The sequence below is a fragment of the Urocampus carinirostris genome, chromosome 16 (genome assembly GCF_059441175.1).
Source record: "Urocampus carinirostris isolate Australia breed hairy pipefish chromosome 16, RoL_Ucar_1.0, whole genome shotgun sequence".
Taxonomy (NCBI): domain Eukaryota; kingdom Metazoa; phylum Chordata; class Actinopteri; order Syngnathiformes; family Syngnathidae; genus Urocampus; species Urocampus carinirostris.
In genome coordinates, this window is record NC_142364.1 from 15,219,417 (window position 1) to 15,244,940 (window position 25,524).

At 41.2% G+C, this 25,524-nt stretch overlaps 2 protein-coding genes across 2 annotated transcripts in view; both read left to right on the forward strand.

Moving 5' to 3' along the window:
• The first annotated feature begins 46 nt into the window (after positions 1-46).
• ccdc62 (coiled-coil domain containing 62) lies at positions 47-16,827 on the forward strand. The gene is made up of 13 exons (XM_088319639.1): positions 47-345; positions 504-544; positions 623-682; positions 1,922-2,114; positions 4,040-4,206; positions 4,279-4,380; positions 4,444-4,615; positions 7,536-7,637; positions 7,815-7,903; positions 9,199-9,287; positions 10,800-10,908; positions 12,160-12,306; positions 16,277-16,827. Exons 1-13 carry the CDS (start codon positions 303-305, stop codon positions 16,349-16,351), a joined length of 1,389 nt encoding a protein of 462 aa, XP_088175765.1. The 5' UTR covers positions 47-302; the 3' UTR covers positions 16,352-16,827.
• Positions 16,828-16,845: 18 nt separating this feature from the next.
• hip1ra (huntingtin interacting protein 1 related a) overlaps positions 16,846-25,524 on the forward strand; it is a 34,945-nt gene continuing 26,266 nt past the window's right edge. The window contains exons 1-7 of the mRNA XM_088319638.1: positions 16,846-16,990; positions 17,104-17,167; positions 21,056-21,198; positions 22,430-22,486; positions 22,560-22,640; positions 23,806-23,882; positions 23,957-24,018. Coding sequence (XP_088175764.1) covers positions 16,898-16,990; positions 17,104-17,167; positions 21,056-21,198; positions 22,430-22,486; positions 22,560-22,640; positions 23,806-23,882; positions 23,957-24,018 — 577 coding nt within the window. The 5' untranslated portion in view covers positions 16,846-16,897. The remainder of the gene's footprint in view (positions 16,991-17,103; positions 17,168-21,055; positions 21,199-22,429; positions 22,487-22,559; positions 22,641-23,805; positions 23,883-23,956; positions 24,019-25,524) is intronic.

Here is a 25,524-nt window from a genome sequence, read left to right on the forward strand (position 1 = left end):
ATTTATATTATTTTGAAAGGGACTGCATTGCACACCATTTCCGCTCACTCCGTTCTTTCAAAACATATCAAAACTCATTGCTAAGTCATTTCACATACAATTATGTCCTGAGTGTATAATATCTTATTTAAGACAACATGCGTTTTACTAATGAGAGGTTGAAATTAGTTTTAAGCTCATACAAGGGCGTCTGGTGAGGTACTCAGTTCTTATGTCGTGCCAAAGTTACAAAATAATTGGATGTTTGGATAAGTATGGAGGACTCCTAAGAACTACAATATCATCGTTTAAATTATCATCTCATGGAAGAAGGCAGATTGTGGACTCCCGTTGAACCTCCAGCAGGTACGCAACAAAATTTTGAGTTTACGATGACAGTGCTTATGGTATCGTATCAATCGCTCTTATACACAATACTACTACTGTACAACACTTGTACAGATACTTTTATTGTGCATTGGGAATCAATGTTTATATTTTCAAATCACGTTGATTTATTCCAGACTCATCTGGTGCAGTGTGGTGCAGCACTCCTGTGAAAAAGGTGACCAAGTGATTTTGTAGTACAATAATTCTCACTTATAAACAAAACAGGTATCCTCATATTGTGCTTTGTTTTCAGAATGCTCCCCTCTTTGGCCCTGGAGATCCAGCTTCCACTCCTAAAACCCAACACGTCGAAGTAAGAGTACCAAAAATTATTGGATCATCAACAAACTCTGTAGGAGCATGATTATGATCCTGATAGCAAACATTTGTATAGATCTTTTTATGCACAGTGTCGTGAAAAAGTATTTGCCTTCCTCCTGACTTATGTGTTTTTTTGCATGTTTATCACTCACAAAGATCATAAATCTAATTTAAATATCTTGGATCATGCAGCACGGCAACGATCCGAAACGCACCAGCAAGTCCACCTCTCATAAAACAAAACAAAAGAAGGTTCTGGAGTGGTCAAGTCGACGTATGGATTTAAATCAAATTGAGATGCTGTGGTGTGACCTTAAACAGACAGTTCGTGCTTGAAAACCCTCCAATAATGCAGATTTGAAACTATTTTGCAGAGAAGAGTGGGCCAAAATTCTTCTACAGTGTTGTGAAAGACTCATCACCAATTTTCGTAAACGTTTGATATGTGTTATCACTACATAAGGTGGCCTAACTCGCTTTTGGGTTCAGGGGGCAATTACTTTATCACATAGGGTTCTCCACATAGGTTTGTTTCAGGACTGGAATGGAAACCGGACCCACTTGTGTGACGTTTACCACAAGTTTTATTGAAAGAGAGAGGAAGGGCTGCGCCCACGATCCGGTGTTTGCTGGGCGCGGGAAGCAAGTCGCTCTCTCACTCGGATTGTGATCCGAACACGGAAGTTGATCTTCCGTAGCGAGCGATGCAGTGTCAGGGGTGGAAAACTGGTTGGTAGCCGGGACAGGGAGAGCAAGACGTGGTCGGGATCAAAAACAGGTCATAAGTCGGGACGGAAAAGCAGGCGTGGTCCGGATCAAAACGGGTCGTAGCCGGAGACAATCGGGAGCAGAAACGGGACAGGCGGGAGTCAGGGTCGAAAAAGGCTTGCCTTGTAAAAACAGAGATTCGCAGACGGACTGACAACAGGGGATTGACGGGACTGGGTTCAAATAGTGACAGGGAGCCAATCAGAACCAGCGGTGGTTGGCGCCAAATGAGCAGGCACAGGTGATTCACATCGGTAATCATGACAGTTTGGATATTTTTTGTGCCTTAATAACAATTTAAAACTGCATTTTGTCTTGGGTTGCCTCTGTGTGTTTGTAAAATCTATTTGATGACCTGAAACGTTTGAGAGTGATAAATATGCCAAAAAATACAGAAATCAGGAAGGGGGCAAATACTTTTTCACGGCACTAAAGCTTCCTTTCTCTTTGTTTGTGTTCCAAGCTGTCAGCAGATGACCTAGCCAGGTCCACCATCCAGAGGCAGAGAAAAGAGATGAAGTTGTTGATGGCAGAGCTGAAGGACCGTGAGCGGGAACTTAACATCATGGCTGCCTCCCAGCAGATGCATCTTCGCTCTTGCGGGGGTGATCGCCGCCAGATGCTCGCTTCGGAGCAAAAGCGTGTGAAACTGGAAGGTGATGATTTATCCGAGATCAGGGGTTGGTAACTATTTAAGAGTTGCGGGTCGCATCGCGTTAAAACTTTGTCCATGGGGCCTATCTTGGAGACCTATCCATTTTTTTCATTTATGAATAAATAAACATGCAGACATCGACCTGTTTAATTTCTTTATATTTGTTTTTAAATAGATTAGTTTCTTCAAATGTGGTTGAAAACACTCACAATTAAAGCAAAATAGTATATTCATATTTTATGAAATATATTAGATTTAACAACAAAATTTGACATTTAGTTTTGTAGTATTGCTGTCACGATTGCCGATGGCCCTCACCTGGGCCCGCTCATTTGGCGCCAGCTGCTGCTCGTTGCCTGATTGGCTCCCATCCTATTTAAACTCAGTGCTCTCATTCACTCCTTGTCAGTCCGTCAACGAACCTCTGCACTTGCAAGACATGCATTTTGACTTTGTCCGGTATCCTGTTCGTGTATCCAGTATCGATCCCATCTGTCCCGTCCAGTCCGGTATCTTGCTCATGTGTCCAGTATCCGGTATCGATCCCGTCTGTCCTGTCCTGTCCGATATCTTGCTGTTGTATTCAGTATCGATCCTGTCTGTCCCGTCCTGTCCAATATCCTGCTCGTATATCCAGTATCCAGTAGGGATCCCGTCCTGTCCCGTCAGTCCCGTCCTGTCCGGTTTCCTGCTTGTGTATCCAGTATTCGGTATCGATCCTATCTGTCCGGTATGTGCTCGTATATCATTTATCTAGTATCGATCCCGTCTGTCCTGTCCGGTTTCGATCTCGTCTGCCTCTGGCTCCCCGTTTTGCCGCGCCTGACTTCTGTCTCACTTATTCTGCCCAGCGACCGCCGATTTGCTGGCGTTTGTGTTCCCGCGCATGACTGCCCCGTTTCCGTAAAGTAAAGCTTGTGTGAAAATGTTACGCGTCTGGGTCCACCGTTTTGACAATTGCTGTATTTGTATTTGTAGTATTTCTGCAGTTAGATTTTTGTAATATTTATGTAGTATTTTTTGTATGATTACTTTAGTTTCCTTTATGTAGTGTTTTTGTATCATTTCTGCAGTGGTATTTTTAGACTTTCCATACTAATACATTTGCACAATTTCTGTAGTATTTTTCCAAGCATTCCCATAGTAGATGTTTTGTAGTATTTTTGTAGTATTCCTGCAATAGTATTTTTGTACTATTTCCGTTGTTATATTACTGTAATTGTAATTTTGTAGTATTTCTGCAATAGTATTTTTGTATTTTATTATTGTTGTAGTGGTATTCTTTAGTATTCCTGTGGAAGTATTTCCATAGTAGTCATTTTGTAGTATTTTCATAGAAGTTAATTTTTTAGTATTTCTTTCATATTTTTGTAATGTCTCTGTAGTTGTATTAGTGTAGTATTTCTGTTGGTTAGCGCATGTGCGACACAGTTCTGAGGTCATGAGATCGAACCTTCCTGTGTAGAGTTTGCATGTTCTCCCCGTGCTTGCTTGGTTTTCCTCGGGCTCTCCGGTTTCCTCCTACATACCAATAACATACATGTCAGGTTAATTGGCGCGTTGAAATAGTACCTATGTGTGAATGAGCGAGTGAGTTGTCTGTCTCCGTGTGCCCTGCGACTGGCTGGCGACCAGTTCAGGGTGTCCCCTGCCCACTGCCCGAAGATAGCTGGGATGGGCTCCAGCCCCCCTGCTACCCTACTAAGGATAAGCGATGCAGATAATGGATGGATGGATTTCTAGAGTTGTATTTTGGTTGTAGACACACAAAGGGACAATGTAGAAAGTTGGCACCAAAAGCATCAGTATGTCATTATGTTTGGACCATTTTCGTTTGGCGGGCCGTAGTTTGCCCACCCCTGTTCTAAAGTATTTGAGGAAATGAATCCACACAATTGAGCAGGGTTTTTGTGTGTATCCCTGCAGAGGAGCTGCAGAAGCGCAACGAGGTGATCCGAGCTCTGACCAAACGTGTCCGGGCTGTAGAGTCTCGGGAAAAGGAGGTTTTGAAGGAGCTGCGTGTCGCTCAGCAACATATCGAGCAGCTACAAGAGAAACAGCAACACATTCGTCAAACTTGTCAAGACTATCAGGTAGATGTGTGGTGTGGAACCTCTTGGATCATCCAACAAGATCCATTTTCTCCGGTTACCATTCCCTTACAGGACAAGAACCAGGACCTTCATTCCAAAGTCACAAATCTGACTTCTCAATTAGCATCTCTTCAGGTCAAAGAGGACGAGCTGAGCTCACGACTCAAACTCAAAGTAAGCTCAAGGACTCATTTGCCAGGCCACCTATGGAATAAATCTGTCGTTATCGTTGTCCAGGAGAAAGACGCTAGCGATGCCTCTGGTCATGTGGTCCACTTGACGGGACGCCTTCGAGAAATGGAGATTTCGTTGGCCGAGAGCCGTTCCCGAGAGCTGGAGCTGCTGAGAGAGGAAGAGGCCAACAGACAGCGCCTGAACGAAGCCCGGCAAGACACGACGCGCCTGCGTGGTACTCAATATCATTATTATGAAATAAACCGTATTCGTATTATGGGTGAATTACTTGTAAATGCTAGAAGTCGTTGCCATGTTTCTCAACAAGTCTGCTGAAAAATGACGGCAACACTGCTTTTTGGTGGCTTTTCTTTGCCATTGCATTTCTTCTTCCCTCATGATTAACAGCAGCTGACATTAGTTTGTATCGCATAGTCCTAATAACAGTCATCGCCACCTACGGTCCGCACTCAAGAGGACAAGTGCATGCTACACCTAAACAGGGCACTATAAAATGTCTATTAGTGCAAGGATTTCGTATCAATTTCTCAATTACCATGCAAAAAATTGAAGGTAGCATTTCTCAGTGTTAGAAATGTAATGAGAAGCACTTCTTGCAACTGAGAATGTAAGCTACGTATTACTGTCATTTACCCAAAACCTATCATATGTAAAATCATGTCTTTATAAATACATACGCAAGATTAAAAATCGCATATGTATATAGCAGATTTATGTGGCTTTGCAAAATACTTAATTCACGCCAGATTTATTCTTTTTATGGTACTGAAAAAAATGGGAAATTGGCTTCCCAAGTCCTTAAAAGTGCTTGAATTTGACTCTGAAAAAGATGTGCGAACTCTGAATAAAAAACTTGAGTGAAATCGGAAACTATCAATACTATCAATGTGGTTTACTTTATTACAAAACTTTGAGAAAAATTAAGAGTGAATGTAAATGTTCTGCATTTATATAGCCCTTTTCAAGTCACTGAAGACCTCATAAAGCACTTTACAATGTGCTTCACACTGTAGCTCAGGAGGTAGAGCGCTCGTCTTGGGATCAAGAGGTCGCAGGTTTGATTCCGGCTTGTCCGTGTTATATGTCGAAGTGTCCTTGGGCAAGACACTGAATCCCTAATGCCCCCAATTAGCAGGTTGGGGCCCTGCCGCTATTGGTGTGTGAGTGTGTGTGTGAATGGGTAAGTGTGAAGCACATTGTAAAGTGCTTTGGGAGGTCATTGACTTGAAAAGGGCTATATAAATGCAGACAATTTACCATTTACCCATTCACACACACACCGATTGAAGCCTCAGCCATGCAAGGCAACTACCTGGTTATCAGGGGCATTAGGGATTCAGTGTCTTGCCCAAGGACACTTCGACATATAACACGGACAAGCCGGAATCAAACCTGCGACCTCTTGATCACAAAACGAGCTCTTTACCTTTCCCACACACAAGACTGCAGTTACAAAACTAATGGGAAAAAGATTGGTAAACAGAAGTACCGACTTCACTTATTTTAGTCCAAGTTAAAACTTGCACGACAATCATCAAAAAAAAATATTAAGAGTATACTTTAAAAAGAACACTTTCTCTCATTTTCCTCTCTCTCGTATTTTTTTATCCATGTACACCACCATTCAAAAGTTTGTGTTTGACAAAAGCAAAGTTAAAAGGAGGAAATTATTTGGAATAAAAATCATTATTACCCAACCTTCTTGATGTTTTAACTAGTCTTAATATTTATTTTGCAACTCATGAGATAAAAAAAAGACTTTTCATCAAAAACACAAAATTGTCTGGGTGACTCCAAACTTTTGAACGGTAATATTTTTTTATATACAATGTATTTTTTAAAAATAATAGCTAATTTTAATATGAATTCATTTAAAAAAATAGCTAAATAAAAAGAATACACTTAAAATACGTCGAGACCAGAACAGAAGTAGGACCCAGATGCGTGACGTTACCCACAAGTTTATTGAAATATACAGGAGAGGCAGTGCCAGCAATCCGGTGCTTGCTGGACGTGGGAAGCAAGCCGCTCACAGGATCGAAACATGTTCCGAATGCGGTAGTGGATCTTCTGGAGCGGGAGATCATAGCGTAGTTAGACGGAAAAACAGTTCGTTAGCCGGAACGTGGTCGGGTTTCAAAAAACGGGTCGTAGCAGGAGACAAACGGGAAAATCAGGAAAGGACGAGTGGAAAACGGGTGACAAAACGGGACAGACGGGAGTCAGAGTCAAAATTTGCTTGCCTTGTGGAAACAGAGGTTCGCTGACGGACTGACAGCAGGCGAGTGAAAGGACTGAGCTTAAGTAGGACGGGGAACCAATCAGGTAACCAGCAGCAGCTGGCGCCAAACGAGTGGGCACAGGTGAATTTAATGAGTCATCATGACAAAATAAGCCAGCAATTTGTCAGCTTTTTATGCAGTGGAAAGATAAATGAGAACAAATATTTAAAAAAAAATTGAATTGTAAAAGAATATAATGATATCTATAACAAGATTCATACCAATTAAAACAATCATCATCATCATAATATTATTTTTACATTTTCAATCTGACAATCATATTGTTAATATAATGTCAATATCAAAATAATAATTCTGTTGTAAAAGTATATTTTTTATGATACTCAAATACATTATTATTAGCATTTCTATAATTTAATGTAGGCCTGTTTAAGCCCACGTTCCAATTGAGTCCAGTGGCAATTTGTGAGGCTTTGGTGAAATCCATGGCCAGGACGGTTTAAGTGGTTCTGCAACATCATGGTGGCCACACAAAATATTGAACTTTAAGAACTTTTACTTTAGGGTGCACTCAGTTTTGTTACTAGGGGTTTAGCTACTTATGGCTATATTTTGAGTTTTTTGAGGGGGAAAATAAATTTACATTGCGAAAAAGCTTGACACAGAATACATTTTGTTGTGTCAAAGAGATGTTTATTCGGTGTTGTTCAATTAAATAAAATAGATGAAATCTCAGCAGAACTGTGAGTGGTGGACAGTATATATACACACACACACACACACACACACACACACAGTATGTGATGCCTCACTTATAAGGCTTGTATAAAGCTTTTAATTTTGGTCTAATATGGCTCTTTTCACATTTTGGTTTGCCAACCCCTGTCATAGAGGAACTGCAGCAACAGGTAGCGCAGGGGAGCACCCAGCGGGAGGAAACCATCCGACTCAAACAGGAAATTCAGCTTCTTCGTCGGGATCTGGCATTGTCAGGTGATTTAACCTGTCACCTGTTTTTGTTTTTTTCTATGAAAAGGAACAAACTAGGGTGATTATGCCCAGCCTTAATAGATTCCTCTCACAATTATTGAAGAATTGGGATTGCATCACTGCATTACATTTACATCCACTCTTTATATGAACGGAGTTGTGATAGTTATATTTCCCCAGGGGAAGGTGACGGCTGGATAGACGAACTGCTTGAACTGACTCGCTCTAAACAGGACCGCACCATGTCGGAGCTGCACTCCCTGCGACAGGTACCCCAATACACCTGACCTTCTCTCAGAGAATCGGCCATGTTTTTGGAGCGGCATATTTCCCGTCGAGCCACATTCCTCCAGCTCCCTGCCTGCCATTACAGTGCCTTGGCCCCCAAGAACCTTTCGACATGATGCTATATATCATGCTTCAAACTTATAGTTAAAAAAAAAAAAAACTTTTTCTAAGAATCAACAACCTGTGAGACACAATCGTGAAAAGAAACGGAATTTATCCAAAGTTTTATGATGTGTAAACAAATATATTGGCGCCCTTTGAGTTAATACTTCAAGAACCTCTTTTTGTTGCAATCACTGCCAAAGTCTTTTTTGGTATGTTTCTATAAGTTTTGCACATCTTGAAACCTAATTTTTTGCCCATTATTCCTTTCATATCAGCTCCTGTCCCTCAAGGTTTGATGGTGATCATTCATGCACACAATTTTTCACATTTTTCTGCAAATACACTTTTATGTTGTTAGTTCTAAACTATTCCATTGTAGATTTTGCTTTATGTTTAGTGTCATTGTCCTGTTGGAAGCTAACCCTGCGCCCCATTTTCAGGTCTCTTGCAAACACATTTTCTGCCAGAATCGCCCTGTATTTGGCTATCAATCTTCCCATCAACTATACCAATCTTCCCAGTGCCTGCTGAAGTAAAGCAACCCCAGAGCATGATGCTGCCACCATCATGTTTGACATTGGGGGTGCTGTTTTCAGGGTTATGTGCAGTTTTTCTCCTATGCCAAATAAAACGGTTTGCATTCAGCCCAAAAAGTTCAATTTTGGCCTCATTTGGAGAGAGCACATTGTTCCACATGTTATTTGTCTCTTCCATGTGACTTGCAAACACCTCTTTATGTTATTCTTTCCAAAAGGGCTTTTTCTTGCCACTCTTCAATGAAGGACAGATTTTTGTAGAGTACAACTTTTAGTTGTCTAAATCACAGATTGTCCCACTTTAGCGGGGTATGCCTGCTGGTTATCAATACTTTTGCTAGGCAATGTATCTCACACTTTGTAAAATTGCCGTGGAATTTATAAACAACTGTAGTGAGTAATATTTGTGTTGCTGCTATAATAATGTAAGTCCCTCTTGTCCTACCCAAATCACTAGTGGGGTAAAAAAAAATCACCTATTTCCAGGTAGATTTCTCCCCAGTTTATCAGAATCTTCCAAAACACCCTTTATTTGAATTAGAATTAGAATTTTCTTTATGTTCATTGATAAGAATTTAGTGAACATCGTTTAGATATAAATAAAGATCTGACCTACTTCTGATCCGTCTCTGCAGGTGTGCGAGAATCAGAGAAATGAAATTCAACTCTTGCACGCAAGCCTGGAGAGCACCCGAGAGGTGGTGAGGAAAAGTCATCATGGCAGGTGACTGCAAACTGCATCAGTGTATATTTTATAGGGATGTACAGTAAAGTCCAGGGATACAGCAACCCCGCCTTATGGTGTTATCACTTTACGATGTGTATTTATTTTTTCCGCCCCCTCTCGCCCCCTGGATGAACTTTTGGTTTCTTGCTATGCCTGGCAAAATTTACATGCTCCTTGTTCGCCATTGGCTGGATCAGAACTTTTTGGTTTCGACCTGGTTGTCATAACCGGTACAAGCAGGGAACCCAAATGCGTCACGTCACTCAAAGCTTTATTGAAGAATCGAGGAAGTCAGGTGTGGGGAAACAAACAACAGCGATCCAGTTCTCGCTTGGCAGGAGGAGCAAGGAGCTCACGGGATCGGAGCGTGGTCGTAATGCGGAAACGAGTGAAGTTGCCGGTACGGGCGATCGGAGCGTGGTCGGTAGGCAAAACGGGTCAAGTAGCCGGAGAGGATCGGGAAGTCAGGGACATACGAGCAGGATACCGGACAGGACGGGACAGACGGGATCGATACCATGCGCGGGAACACAAACGCCAGCGCTTCGGCGATCGCTGGGCAGGAGAAGCGGGGCAGATAAGTCAGGCACGGGAAAACAGGAAGTCAGGCGCAGACGGGCAGGATACCAGACAGGACAGGAAAGACGGGATCAATACCGGATACAAGATATAGGATACGGAACGGATCGGGAACAGAGCAGGGGCCAGAGTCAAAATGCTTGCCTTGCAGGTGCGGAGGTTTGTTTACGTACTGACAAGGAGTGAATGAGAGCACTGAGTTTAAATAGGAGGGGAACCAATCAGCGAGCTGCAAGTGGAGCCAAACGAGCGGGCACAGGTGAGGGCAAGTCAGGGACAGACGAGCGGGATACCGGACAGGATCGGACAGACGGGATCGATACCGGATACATGATATAGGACCGGTCGTGAACAGAACAGGGTCAAAATGCTTGCCTTGTTCGTTGACGGACAGACAAGGAGTGAATTCTCCTTGCTCACCGCTGGCTGGATCAGAACTGAATTTCTGGTGTGGGGCATCAAGCACGTGCCTACGTTCCCGGAGTCCTGATGCGGGTGTTGCCAAGGCAAACCCTGAATGTCCTTTGTTTCACAAATGAGAGATAACATCTAATCCCACCGACTATAGCCAGGACCAGACCAACTATCACCCCCGTTGCGAATACACAATTCAATCACTTTAAACGACTTAATTAAACGTATCATTGGATTAGATGCACATGTTTGACTTTTTTTTGACATTGCAAACAGGTAATATTTTAATGATAAATTTTCCTGTGCGCAAACTCAGGTTGGCGGGTACCACACTGGAGCCCAGATGGGGGTGGAGGGAGTGAGGGGAAGGTAGAAAGGTGGGGGGATATTCCAGTTAATGTCTGTTTGAGAGCAGAATGCTTCAAACAAAGCCGGTTAAGATCAATACATTGATTAAAGGAATATATTGTTGCATCCCGAGAATTTTGCAATTCCTGTGTGTGTGTTATTTCGCAGCCAAGACATTTCTTCTGTGTGCCTGCCGGAGAGGACATCGCCACAATCGGACCACTTGTTTTCACCTGGGAGAGTCCACTCGGGTGTCCTTGCCTCACTCATAACACATGTACGTTGTCTTTAGAGATAGCACGTTATGTGAACATTTGGTTGTGGTGAGTTGTATCAGTGCTTTTCAATTATTTTCTGTCATGACCCCTTGGAAGTAGAAAATCTCTCGCACACCCCAAACTCCCCTATACCACTCCCCCTCGACTAAAATAGTAATATATATGTTATTGTTTTAGGATATTTTTCTTGTCCATAGTCGCGCTTCATCATATTTCCTAGCCTTGGCTTTCGGGAGAAATTCGTTGTCTCTTTATCTCTACCTGTATATTCTTATCTGTTAAATATTGTTTTTAAAATATGATTAGAGGTTCTGCTACACTTCGTGTCAACACATTACACTCAGTAGACCACATTTATTCACCACGGGCGCACCCCTAATGACAGCGCTACAGCCCCCTAGTGTAATGAGGGCACAATTGCACTTCCTTCTAGGAAACAGGACCCAGTTGTGTTACGTTTCTCACAAGTTTTATTAAAGGAAAGAGGAAGGGCTGCGCCCACGATCCGGTGTTTGCTGGACGCAGGAAGCAAGTCGCTCTCGTACTCTGATTGTGATCCGAACACAGAAGTGGATCTTCCGTAGCGAGCGATGGCGGTGTCAGGGACTTAAAACAGGTCGGTAGCCGGGACAGGGAGAGCAAGGCGTCGTCGGGGTTAGGAAACGAGTCGTAAGCCAGAACGGGAGAGTAGACTTAGTCAGGGACAAAAAGACGTCATGAGCCGGGACGGGAGAGCAGACGTGGTCAGGATCAAAGCAGATCAAAGCCGGAGACAGACGGGAGCAAAAACAGGACAGGTGGGAGTCAGGGTCAAAAAAGGCTTGCCTAGTATATACTGAGGTTTGCAGACAGACTGACCACAGGGGACTGACAGGACTGGGTTTAAATAGTGACAGGGAGCCAATCAGAACCTGCGGCGGTTGGCGCCAAATGAGCAGGCACAGGTGCGTCACATCAGTTATCATGACAGAAAGTTTAAAAAAAAAAAAAAATCCCTGCGGTGACACATACCCCCTTGACAGTGCCTCGTGCTCAACCATTTGAGAACCACTGGGTCATATCACGAAACTAAATAATCGGGGCAAACAAACTTGACTTGACCTAAATGCCCTAAAGATTTGATCTAGTTTACTTAAGAGCGATGAAATATTCCGAAGTGTTAAAGGTTTCCAAGCTTAAACACAGCACACTAGCACCTTTGAATTTATATGAAACTCTAACGAAAAGCTAACTCGTTAATCTGCTCCTAGAGTGGGGACATGTCTGATTCGCTCCTTCAACAACTGCTGGATGATTCTAGTCGAGCCAAGGTCCCGTCAAAGCACCAAGAACCATCATTCTACTGTCAAAACTGCCAGACGGACCACCACCGCTTACTAAACACTCCCGCTTCCCAGGTAAAGCCATTTCAACGAATGACATTTTTTTTGAACAGTCAACAAAAAGACAATGACACTTCACATCTCTGAGATCAAACCAATCATTTGCCAACTGAAAACATGGTTAAAAGTCAACCAAATGTGAGAGAATTGTGAATTTGCAAAATATTTTAATTAGTTGAAATTGTTAAAGCCTGCAACCAGTTCAGGGTGTCCCCTGCTCACTGCCCGAAGAATGCTGGGATGGGTTTCAGCACCCCCCTCCCACCCTACTGAGGATACGCAGTTCAGATGATGGATGGGGATGGATGGATGTTAAAGCCTGAGGGTGTGTTATATCACAACCCCTAGTGGTGTAAAATACTTCAATTATTTAAAACTCGATTGATTCAAATAATAGTCCAAAACACATGTAGTGGCACATGATGTCTAACGGACCCAAATGCAGGACACAAGTATACAAAAGCCAGGAATGTAATCAAACCCCAACAGGGGGCGTTTATTCACTAAAAATAAATAGAAGGAGGGAGTGGAACTGGGACTGCTGAGGAAGGGAGACTTGAGAGGTGGGTCTTGGGATAGTGAAATTATTTAAAAGAAGATTTGAGAGTACCTTGAAGGAGATGCCTTGAGGATAAGGTCAAGGGTTGAAAAGGGGAGACTTGAGAGAGAAACTTGATAAGAGTGTTTGGTCGTGGCGAAAGTCTTGAAAAGAAGATTTGGGAGTACCTTGAAGAAAATCCCTGTAAAAGAAAATCTTGGGACGAGGAGGGAACTGACAAAAAAAGTCTTGGGAAGAGCAGCTTGTCATCTTGGCAAGTGAACGTCTTGAGCAGGGTTCAAAGACGACTCAGCAAAGTAGAAGTAGGAGGGGTTAGCTATTCGGCTGGTTTGGAGCCCCTGGAGAGGGGAGTTCAGAGAGTTAAATAGGGTAATGCTGTCATCTGGTTGGTTTTCAAATTTGTAAATATATGGAAGGACTTTTGCAAAGGTAGCTTTTCCGGTAGTGCTTTTTGCACCAACGTCCACATACCTTACACAGATGAGCTCTGCATGTAATGGTCACTGAGTCCTGTCATTAAGGCATCTTCCACTTTTTTTCCAGTGTTTCTTTCTCTAGCCACTCATATTTCGCAACTTGGTTGCAGGTTATGGCTCGCCGCCATCTGCTCTTGTGTATGGCTGCTCAGTGTAAATAAAGCTTGCTTTGTCCCTCAGTGCCACGCGCCCTCCACAGCTGGTCATGCAAGCAACGTCTTTCATTCTCGCGATTCAAGATCTTGGCGTTTGACAAATTCTGTTTTGCATTTGTAATCTTTTACTCGCATTTTTAGTAGCTTCTCCCGCTAGTTGCTAAAGTTAATCACTTACTCTGACCAAGTCCACTTATCCATCCTTTTCAGTCTCTCCGGGTGTATCCAGCTCGCTGTCTTTTGTTATCGCTCACAGGAATAACACTAGCTTAAATGTCTTGTCTGTGTCTGTTATTGTTTGCTCACACAAGAAAATATGGAAGTTTTTTTTACTTCTTCCCCGATTTTTACAATTTAAACCCCTAATGCCGAGCGCCAAGCAGGGAGGCAATGGGCACCAATGTTGTAAGTCTTAGGTATGACTCAGCCAAAGCTCGAACCTCCCAGTCATGGGGTGAGCACGCAACCCTAAGGCCACCGAGCTGGTATTCTTTGAATGCACACACTAGAGTTACATTCCAAGCTACAATGACCTCTAGTGTTAAAATGTTGCACCATGTCACTTTAATGTGTTTACGTTTTGGATTATAACGAGCCCAACTCGGGACAAGGGTTTTCGATTAGCATTTGTATACGCTCATCATTAGCTACAAACTTTTTGTTTCTATCTATGTATGATTGTAGTGTCCCTGACCAAGAAAATAGTCAATTAAATTAACTCAATAAACAAAACATAGACTGAAAACGCATAGGCTGAAGCTCACGGTTATTTTCACGTTCCTTTTTTACAAGATAAAACCTTTTTCAAGAAAAACAAACTCAAAGGCTAGACCATTAATGATACAAAATCAAGACCTCCATTGGAGTTTCAACCTTTTTGATTATGATGTGGGTTTTTGGCATGTTCAGCTCTACCGCCACACCAACACATACCATGATTCAGAAGAATAATCCCCTTTAATATTATTTACATTATATCCACACTGGTGTTTGTGGCTAACAAATTGCCTATGCTTATTTTATTTTCATTCCTCTTTTGTTTTCTTCGGAAGATAGGCTCTAGCCTCGATAAAACTACAACTGGTGAAGGAAAATTAACAAGCAAATCAGGGCAGGACCACATGCTTGTCAGACCCACCACCTCAGCCCCCCTCCAATTCTTTTGCACTTTCAGTTTCAGAATGCTGAGTTGATGAGGATCAAGTCAGTTATCACACTTCTACATCTACTATTCACCTCTGTGGGTTTCCTGTCTGCTTGAATCAGATAGGGGTCAACGATCTGCCGCAATGGCCAGATTATTGTGAAGGGATACAGGCGCTCCCCTACTTACGACCCATTCGACTTACAAAACACGGTAGATGCGAACATTTTTTTCGGGATGTCAAAAAATATTCGGACATTGCTGTAGTTAAGATTTTGGATTGTGTGCATTTTTTTCCGAGTAGAGGAACATTACTGTAGGGCTTCTTTCCGCCGCTACCGGCGTGTGGCGCCGTGAGAGGTCACCCAGCATCCACCCCGTAGAAGAAATCCGCTTCCTCTTCCTAGTTTGTGTGTAAACATTCTATCCTGTATCTCCAGCGCGATAAGAACTTTGACATTTTTATTGTTTAATATCTTGCACATCCATTCAATATGGTTTGTGTAAAGTGTAAAGAAGAGGTGAGCTGTTTATTTTGAAATGAAAGTGGAATAAGAAAGCTTAATGCGGTTGAGAAAATGGTTGGTTCGCTTTTTTCCGGCCACTTTTTACCATGGAAGAGGAAGTCGCCGAACCGTTGAAGCTCATCTTCCAAAAGTAAGTTAAACTTAACTTTGTTGTAGGACCCAGATGCGTAACGGTACTCACAAGTTCATTGAAATATAGAGGAAATGCAGCGCGAGCGATGCGGGGCTCGCTGGACGCGGGAAGCAAGCCGCTCACGGGATCGGAACGTTTTTCGAATGCGGAAGTGGATCTTCCGGAGCGGGAAATCGTAGCGGAGTTAGACGGAAAAACAGGTCGTTAGCTGAGACGGGAGTTCAGAACGTGGTCGGGGTCAAAAAACTTGTTGTTGACCGGGACGGGAGATCAAAACGTGTTGTAGCAGGAGACAAACGGGGAAATCTTGAACGGACGAGTGGAAAACGGGTGACAAAACGGGACAGACGGGAGTCAGAGTCAAAAATGCTTGCATTGTGAAAACAGAGGTTCGCTGACGGACTGACAACAGGCGAGTGAGAGGACTGAGCTTAAGTAGGACGGGGAACCAATCGGGTAGCCCGCAACAGCTGGCGCGAAACGAGCGGGCACAGGTGAAAGTCATCATGACATTCTCTTTATAGATTATATTATTTTATTTGATGTTTATTTTTTTTGTACAAAACTATACCGGTTACCTATACAAGCCTTAAACATACTTGTATAAACCTTAAACATACAAAATCTAGCACTGAAACAACTTACGAACAAATTCAACTTACGAACGATCGTCCGGAACTGTTTGTAAGTAGGGCAGAGTCTGTATTCTGAAGAGCACAAATACATAGACACACATACACGTAAAATGAGGCTATAATGTATGTTATCAGATCAGATACAATTCGCTAAAAAAAACTATTGATGATACTCTATTTTGTACTTGACTGAACCCCTAAATTTGAAGTATAATCAATAAAATAATTCAATCAATAAATTAGATGTTTCTCTAAAAAGTGACTTAAACATTATTGTTCCGGCTCTTTTTTCCAGTTTTTAAATTGACACTCAATGTGGTTTAGGTGTGTTCACACTTGTTTTAATTTGCTTCCAGAGCGCTGGAGCCCCACCCAATCAGATCTGCTGTTCATCCCAGCAAAGGGACGACGCATCTAGCAAGAAAAGCTGACTCTTATTAAATGTCACTTCACCGCAAACTCATAATCAAGGACAGGGGGGGTATGAACTGATGAGTATTTTTTGTGGGTTTTTACACATTTTAACCTGTGTCATGGGAACATGAGAAAATAGCCTGTTGAGCTACCAGTTGTGTTACAGTGTGTGATTGTGTATCAGTAAGTGACTGCTAAGGAGAGTGTGTGCAAATGAGTGTGTGAGTGTCGCGAAACCAGTCTTGCAGGGTTCACACCAGTTTCCTCGTACCACCATACCAGTTTCACTGCCTTCACTTGATTTCCCTAGCCCGTGACACAAGCACATTTTTATATTTTGACTTTGTATCTATTTTTTTTTTTACAATTAGGAAGAGCTTTTTAATGGGATTTTCCACCTAAAATGGATGTTAACTGAAGAAAAGATTCAAAGCGTTTTCTCCTGGATTTTAAACGAGCAACAACTGGATTAAAAGCTTATTTTTTCAAGGATTGTTTGATGCTGTTGTTATTGGACGTGGTTCTTTGCAGCCTAAAGACGGTCGATTAGATTTTTACTTTCCATGAGCGGCGGGATGAGCAAAACCAAAAATAAAAGCGAGAACAAGACGGAAAAGGCTCTAGCAGCTGAGAAGGAGCAGTTTGGAAAACAGCAGGTGAGTAAAAACAATTTACAGGGAAGTTACTGTATTTGATTTTTTTTGTGATAACAGTAAATGGTGTCCCTAATGAAGTCGTATTCAGATTTGTTTTTATGCCTATTTTTCAGCTGCAATACATCAGCAAATGCCTGAACTCGTCCGAAGCGCCGCCCAAATCAAAATATGTGCGCAGTATCCTTTTTATTTGCATTCAGAACCCAGACTAAGATTTGGTGCTGGTACCGGATTGTGAGCGCCATTTTCTCTTTTGAAAACACTGCTACCCCTTTGTGTTGGCACCAGACCAATCTAGCAACAGGACTGGGCTTAGGAGTATACTTGGTACCAGAAAACCATTATCAAGCATATTGGAATGGAACCAGTTCTAGCACGTTACCCATTACTTGGGATAATGCCAAATAATGATTTTGATTCACCTTTAATCCTACTTGTTGCAACCGTGATGGTTTATACTGCTTTTTTTGAATGGGACTGCAGACTCGGCGTTAAGGTACTTTTAATTAATACTTGTATCTGTAGTACTACAAATAAAGGAACAATGTTTATTAGCCTCCTCGTGGAACAAAACAACCTTTATTCGGTAAAAAACATTAATTTGAATAATAGGCAAAAATACATGAACTATCACACCATTTTTTACACCTATTCATAGATCAAGAAACTTTTCTTTTACAGAATAGGATCTCTACTTAAAGGTCGTCACCATGTTTGTCTGGCATCTTGCTGCTACACTACACATTTGTTTTTTGTTCGCATTAGACAATACATTACTTTCTAGTGGTCAAATATTACACAATGTACCTTTAAGTATTTGTAGTGGTGCTGCAGTATTTGAAGCTACTCAAAGTATTAACGGTAATTGCAGTAGTACTTACTGCAGGGGTCGGGAACCTTTTGGACTCAACGAGCCATAAAGGCAAAATATCTTGATTTTACCTTGGGAAATTCAACGAAAATTCAACAAAACCGCGCAACCCGCTGTTCAGACAAAAGCTTATTCTTCGGCACATTTTATTTCACTGTGACACATTTGATGATTTGATAAATAAAATAAAATTGATGAAATAAGAATAATGCCAGAGCCTGTGTCCCAAAACGTCAACAAATGTTCCACTTTAAACTTGTCTCCCACAATTACTTAGGAACGTGAGGCTCATTTTGATCTTCTTTTTAAAAAAATATATAAATAATGGTTTCAAAACAAGGTGCAAGCAGTTATTCTGTAAAAATGTCACAAAATTCTACAAACGAGGATCCCGACGTCGGCACAGCAGTCGCAGGGTGTGACACAGAAGGGAGTGCTTTTCCTCTGTTTGGCATAGCTCTAGCTATCCCTACCACTCACTCAATCAAATTGCTCTGGGTGCTCTTCTGGTATCTTGGCATATTTACAGTTTGTAATGTGGATTGTCATCATAAATTGTCTCAACAGTGAACATGGATTATTTAATGAGCTTCCATCTAAAGTACAGACGCTGCCCTACTTTCAGACGATTAATAGTAAGTTGAATTTGTTCGTAAGTTGCTTCAGTGCTATATTGTGTATGTTTAAGGTTTACATAAGTATGTTTAAGGCTTGTATAAGTAAACTGTATTGTTTTATTTTTTATTTGAATAAACATTTAATACCATAATATGCTCTATAAAGATAAATTAAGTGAAGTTTAACTCACTTTTGGAAGATGGGCTTCAAAAGGTCCTCGTCCGTGGTAAAGAGTGGACAAAAAAAAGCGATCCAACCATTTTCTCAACCGCATCAATCTTTGTTATTCCACTTTCATTTCAAAAGATATGGCTCGCCTCTTTACACTTTACACCAACCACATTGAATGGATGCACTAGATATTAAACAATAAAAACGTCAAAGTTATTTGCGCGCTAGAGATACAGTATGTTTAAACACGAACTAGAAGAAGAAGCCGGATTTCTTTTTTGGGGTGAATGCTAGGTGACCTCTCACTGCGCCACGCGGTGGAAAGAAGCACTACAGTACTGTCCTCTTCTCGGAAAAAGGTGCACCCAATACAAAATCTAACTTACAGCAATGTCCGGATATTTCTCGACATCCCCAAAAAAAGTTTGTATCTACCGTATTTCGTAAGTCAAATAGTCGTAAGTAGGGAAGCGTCTGTATTCCTTAGCAATGTACACCCAAAGTGGGGTTTGTTTGTGTGACACCTGTAAACTGTATTAAAAATGTGCCCTATATATACTGGTCAGTACCGCTAAATTATTCAGATATTGTTAGGCTTTACGTGCATTTGTCCACTTTGCCCACTCAAATTGGAAGCGAAGTGGAGAATCATACGTGGAATCAATTTAGTCTCTGAGCCAAAAGTACTCATGAAAAGAGCCGCATATTGCTCGTGAGCCATGGGTTCCCGACCCCTGACTTACTGTGTTCAAGAATCTGAGGTGACACAAATTTGTTCAACCCTAACCCTAACCCCCTCAGATTTCCCAGGTGGGAAAATTTGTAATGCCATGGCAACCCAAAATTCGAAAAGCAAATAACTAGAACTGAGTCAGGTCCAGATACATTTTTGCTACCTCAGTTTGGCGTCTACAGTGTGTAGGAATTTTTCTGAAGTAAATGAAGAAAATATATCATTATTTGAAGCGGGGGATTCCAAATTGACAATATTCCCATTTACTTGGCTAAGTAAATCATTCCCATAATATAGCAATACAAGTCACGGATCAGACAGACGAGGACCACAATTGTGTCATGTTAACAAATTTTATCTAGGGACGGGAGAAAAAGGAGCAATCCAAAAGTAATTGAAAGTAATCCAGTTAAAGTAACCCTACCCAACCCTGGTTGTACCCCCTTGAGTCCCCTCACTTAAACTAATCAGAATCCACCCCTGGCTACTACACAATTCAATACTACAAAATAAATTACAATGCATGCATGAAGCATGCTAAAAAAACAAAATCTTCCAGCTGTTTCACTAGGGTTTGGGGTAAAAAATCTTAATGTGGATAGCAGAGTTGTTGCGCGTTCGGGTCATGGGCTCCGCGGCCTCGTCGGGGTCTTCAGGCTCTAGGTCGTCCACCAGCTCCACCGTGGAGGTCTTGGGGTGAAGAGAAATCTTGAAGTGGAGATTTGGGACTACCTTTTAGGAAGATGGTTTGAAAGATGGAACGAAGAGGAAACCGAGCAACAAGGTTGGTGTGGCAGGTCTTGGAGTAGGTAAGCACGAGTCTGAAGGACCGGGGCAGAAGAGAAGGCTGAAGGGTTAAACAGGGTAGAAGGTCAGAGTAAGAAGCACAAACAGGTTCTAGGTGTAGGCTTTGCAAATGATCTGACAAAGGTAGGCTGTAAGGCAGGGCTTAATACAGAGCTCGATTGACAGGGAATTCAGAACAGCTGGTGGTAAACGAGAACAGACAGGTGGAACTGATGGGGGTGCAATGACAGAGCAGGGAGATGATTGGTGCTGGTTACCAGTAGAGAGAGAGCTCATGACAAGTGATTGTATAGCCATTTTGAACACTTATTAACAACAAAATTCAAAAAGAAGACCATCAATCATATTTACTACATGTCTTTGAACACATTACTACCGCACAACTGTTGTACTGCCCTCCTAAAACTGCAGGCTCACGCCAATTCAACTGAGAAGTGCTTCATTAAAGTTGGAATTTAATACAGACAAAAAGAAAAGTGTTTTTACCTGCCTCACAGTGTGACAAACCTGCACAACCGACACAGACGTAACTACGTTGTGTTTGCGCCTCATCTCTATGTGTCTCTCTCGTATCAGTGTTTGAAATGATGATTGACACAATTTGTCTATTGGCGCATTATGTATTTGTGAATATAGTTTTGAATACAACTGTATTCCTGCAAAGTAATCCTTATTTTAACAAAATGTATCTGTAATTTGATTCCGTCTTTTTTTTTTCTGTAACTGTAATGGAATACTATTACATTTTATTATATCCTAATGACGTAACGCCGTAACATGTATTCTGTTACTCCCCAACCCTGTTAACAGCCCAGCATCTTACAGCCAAATCGCCTAATTTTTTTTCCCTTGACAACAATTGAAGACATCCTACTGGGCAGTCACAAGGAGGGCGGAGCTGCGACCATGTGGACTTACATGATCAATCTGCCATTGTCCAGCAATGCAATTATCAGCTGGAAGTTCTGCTACCTGGTGCACAAAGTGCTAAGAGATGGACATCGCAACGTAAGGACAAATTGGTTGCAGTCACGTTCCTGTCAGATCTTTTAATGAGTCATAAGCTTAACAGGTAGATTAGGTTTTACATGCGTTTGAACGATTGCAAAATTCTTGAAAATGTTTGAATTTTAATGTTGTGTTTTCAAAGTCAGGAAAATGCTTTAAATTTAGATGAAGTGCTTGAAATTATTAAATATCTTGGCAGTCTGAGCACACAATAAGTGAAGTTTTTTTTCTAAAGTGCGTGAAAATGATGCCAATACACCTGCTCTGGTGGCTTGTCGTTATGACATTGTCATTTGAAACGTCAACGCCCCCTACTGATCGCACATCCAAGAGGACAGCTCTATTGAGAAAACAGGATTTTTTGGCTCAGCTCCCCAGATTACTATTTTTTTAATGATATATTTTCAATAATAATAAAACATTATGCACCAGAATATTTCGTAATTTCATGTGTTTTAAAGGGGATTACTGCAAAACACATGATATATAAATTAAAATATTCACAGATCTACAAAGAAATTGTAAAATACAAAATAAGTCTAGATTTTTACACATTAAACCTATTTAAAGTCAAAAACAAAATTCAAAACAATGAAATAAGAATTAGAAATATTAACTCTTCAGTCCTATATAGAAATGATAAATGCCAAAAAAATACAAGCTACAATTGTATTTTAACCAATTTAAACACAGATCCTCTGAAGCAACACGCAAAAATTTCGTTCAAATACGTTAAACAAAAAGCAAAAGAGCTGCAGTCTCCAAGATTGAAAGATTGAATACACTTTGCCTCAGAGCAATAAATATCATTAAAATTAGTCCATATTTGCTAATTTTTTCTCTCTTTAAACAGTACTTTCTTTCTTTTTTTCTTCTGTATTGAACTACAGTATTATTTCCGTGTTTATAAACAAGTGTGACGTAGCTAAGCTGCCCGTGCATTGTTGAAGCAGAACGGTAGAATTAATGTCAGTTTACAGGAGTCCGTTGACACAAAAAGATCGTAGATCATAGATAGGAACAGCTCAAAATAGCACAAAGTATGTGCTATCAGCAAGATAACGACTCTATTTTAGTCATCAAATTCAACAACAACAAAAAAATGATGCTGGATTTCTTCCTTCGAAGGTAAGTGCATGAAAAGTGCTTGAATTTGGCCATGAAAAAGGTGTACACAACCTGGGTTTAGTATTAGACTGGCTCATGATTTCACCCTTTTTCCTTCCGCCAGGCTGTACGGGACTCACACCGATACTGTCGCAATGTGAAAGACATGGGCGCCTTGTGGGTGAGCAAACATATTCGGGTAATCTTTCTTCCCTTCTGCATTCAATTGTGACAACGTGTGGGTCGTCCGGCAGGGCAACCTCCACGATCGCTACGGACACATCGTCGCCTTATCTGCCAAGTTCCTCTGCCTTAAAATGGAGTTTCACAACCAGGTAAACGGGGAGAACATGCAAACTCCACACAGAAAGAGTTGTAGGTGGATATGAACCCATGACCTCAGAAATGTGTCGTTGATGCGCTAACCACTCAGACGCTGTACTGCCCAAGGCTGTAACAAACAAATATATAATATGTATTTTTTCATTTTATATGAGTAAAAAAGGGAATGGCCCTGCATTGCTGGGCCGATAGAAGATTGGATTTGGCTGCTTGGAGTGGTCTTTGGTCTAGTGCTGCAATACCCAATTTGGGGTTGATAGGGAACCCACAAAAGAAGCTCACACGAAAGCAGATGTTTATCGATTTTGTCGGTATTTATTGGGAGTGCTTTGACATGAAACCTATCTTAAGAGACTTCCAAAGGCCTAAAATACAACTGCGTAAATTTCTTCGAAAATCGATTCAGCTTGTTTAGGAGCCAATAATTCACATACAAACACACACACACACACAAATCGTTTAGATTTAGATTACATAGACTAGATCTAGATTAGATTTCAGTTAAATTAATTTTGCCAATACATTTTTTTACTTGAAAGCAACAACTTACTTGTTTATTTATTTTCCAAAATGTAACTGATTTTTTTTTTTTTTAAAACATTATCATTATTAAATAATTATAATACCAATATTTTTTGTGGTGTGACTCCAAAATATATATTTTTTTGCTTTAAATCTGTTAATTCACATTTTATACTGTTTATAAATATACATTTATTGAATTGAGTAAATATATTCAATGTTGTATTAGCTTGATAAAACGTTTGAAGGTGGGGTGCGTAGTTTAAGGTGTCCTTAAAAAGTTTAAAGTTAAATATTTTCTCAATAAGTATGAAAAAGGTAAGTTTATTTGAGCGCGTCTAAGAATTTCGCATTCTTGCACGTGCAACAAAAGGAGCTTGACAACTGTTGTAATGATAATTTCTGCCAGAAGATGGCCTGGGTGACTAGACTTTTTTGAAGTTACGGACAGGTCCTTTAATGTTCAACATTTTCTCAAATTTATTTTTGTTTTGAATTTATTTCCTTATTTGTAGTTTACATTTAAATAATGAGCTCAACATCACAAGGACCCACACAGACATATTTCACGTAACAAATTTAATTAAAAGTATCCAGTTGTGTCAGTCATTTCAATTCATTCATTCAATTTGACAGCACAAAGTGATTCCTGGCAACCTGGAGGCTTCTGACGATACTTTGGAGCGAGAAGCCGGAAGCGACATGAACAGAGTGTAAAAAAATCTGTTTCGTTGTTATTTTTTCATTTCTTGTTGCTGAGTTTCATTTCTTTTTGGCTTGACTGCAGGCTGGATATGACTCAGGAGCTGTTGGAATATTTGGATGCCGGGCTCAAGATGGCAGACACAGGTTTGTATACACGTATTAGATACTACCCCTGTGAAGAGTGGGGACTGTTTCAGACTCATTTGTGATAGTCAGTGTCAAGAACCAGAACAGGATCAGGACCCAAACGCGTGACGTTTTCACACAAGCCTTTTATTTTACGGGAAATGGGGAGCCATGCACGTTAGACAGTGGTCTGGCGTGGAAAGACAAGATGCCAGAGACCGACGAGATCGATTCCAATTGCCCGTGTTGATATCGGACAGATGGGGTAGATACAGGACGGGACAGACAGACAGGATAGTTAATAAAACAGGATATCGAAAATAATCAGGACAAACAAGACGGGAACGAAACTGGAAACCGATATTAAACAGGACAAAAATAAACGGGAACAATACCGAACTGGAAATACCAAGAGGAAAACAGGACCGAGTCAGAACCCACGTCCTGTGGGGGCAGAGGTTCGTTGACGGACTGACAAAGTAAGAGAGAGCGCACTGAGCTTAAAAAGACGGAAAGCCAATCTGTTAATGAGCCGCAGCTGCCGCCTCACGGGCGGGGCCAATTGGGTGCCATGGCAACCGTGACAAGTAAGTAATGTTCAGTTTGCTTTAAATAATCTGCCATTTTTAGATAGATAGATAGATAGATAGATAGATAGATACTTTATTCATCCCCGAAGGGAAATTCACTTTTCCAGCAGCATCCCTAAGCTGAGAACAATCGAAAATAATTTTTGCAGAGGTTCATAACGTTTGAAAAGCAGGGTTGGAAGGGTTACCTTAAAAATGTAATCTAGTACAGTTACTTTATTTTCCGGATAATAAGTCGCTCAGGAGTTGCATCAGCCAATAAATGCATAATTAATATGGAAAAAAACATATGGAAGTGGCACTTGGAGTATAAGTCGCATTTTTGGGAGGGAAAGTATTTGATAAAATACAACACTAAAAACATACATGTCATCTGGAAAATAAATTTAAAATTCAAATAAAATACAGAACAACAGGCTGAGTAAGTGTACGGTATGCTAACGTAATTGACATGCCTGGTTATGAGTTATTCCGATAAACCCATACATGCTTACCAAACTATCAGCTTAACTCAAAGTCACAAAATCCAGGGTCACTTTTACTGGTAACCAACACCGCCAACTCAGGAGGTAGACAATGCTTCCGCCTTCCGTTTCTACGTCGCTTACTTCAGGCACATTGTCTGAATCCGCTAAATCCTCAACTTTCTTTCTGCTGCTTGATTACCGATTTTGACTGGATGTTTCACTATTTGTAGCTTGTAATCTGCAGTATGTGATTTTCTTTTCTGTGCATTTTTTGTTCAGCTCTTGTTTTTTTTATATATATAACCGGTGTTGCGCCAAAAGATGTAGGCAAGTAGAACATTTTGAAGTAACAGACACTTGTCAGGACCCGAACGGAGACAGGACCCACTCGCGTAATGTTACTCACAGTTTTATTGGGAAGAAGGGAACGGATTGCACACACGATCCAGAGATCGCTGGTTGCGGGG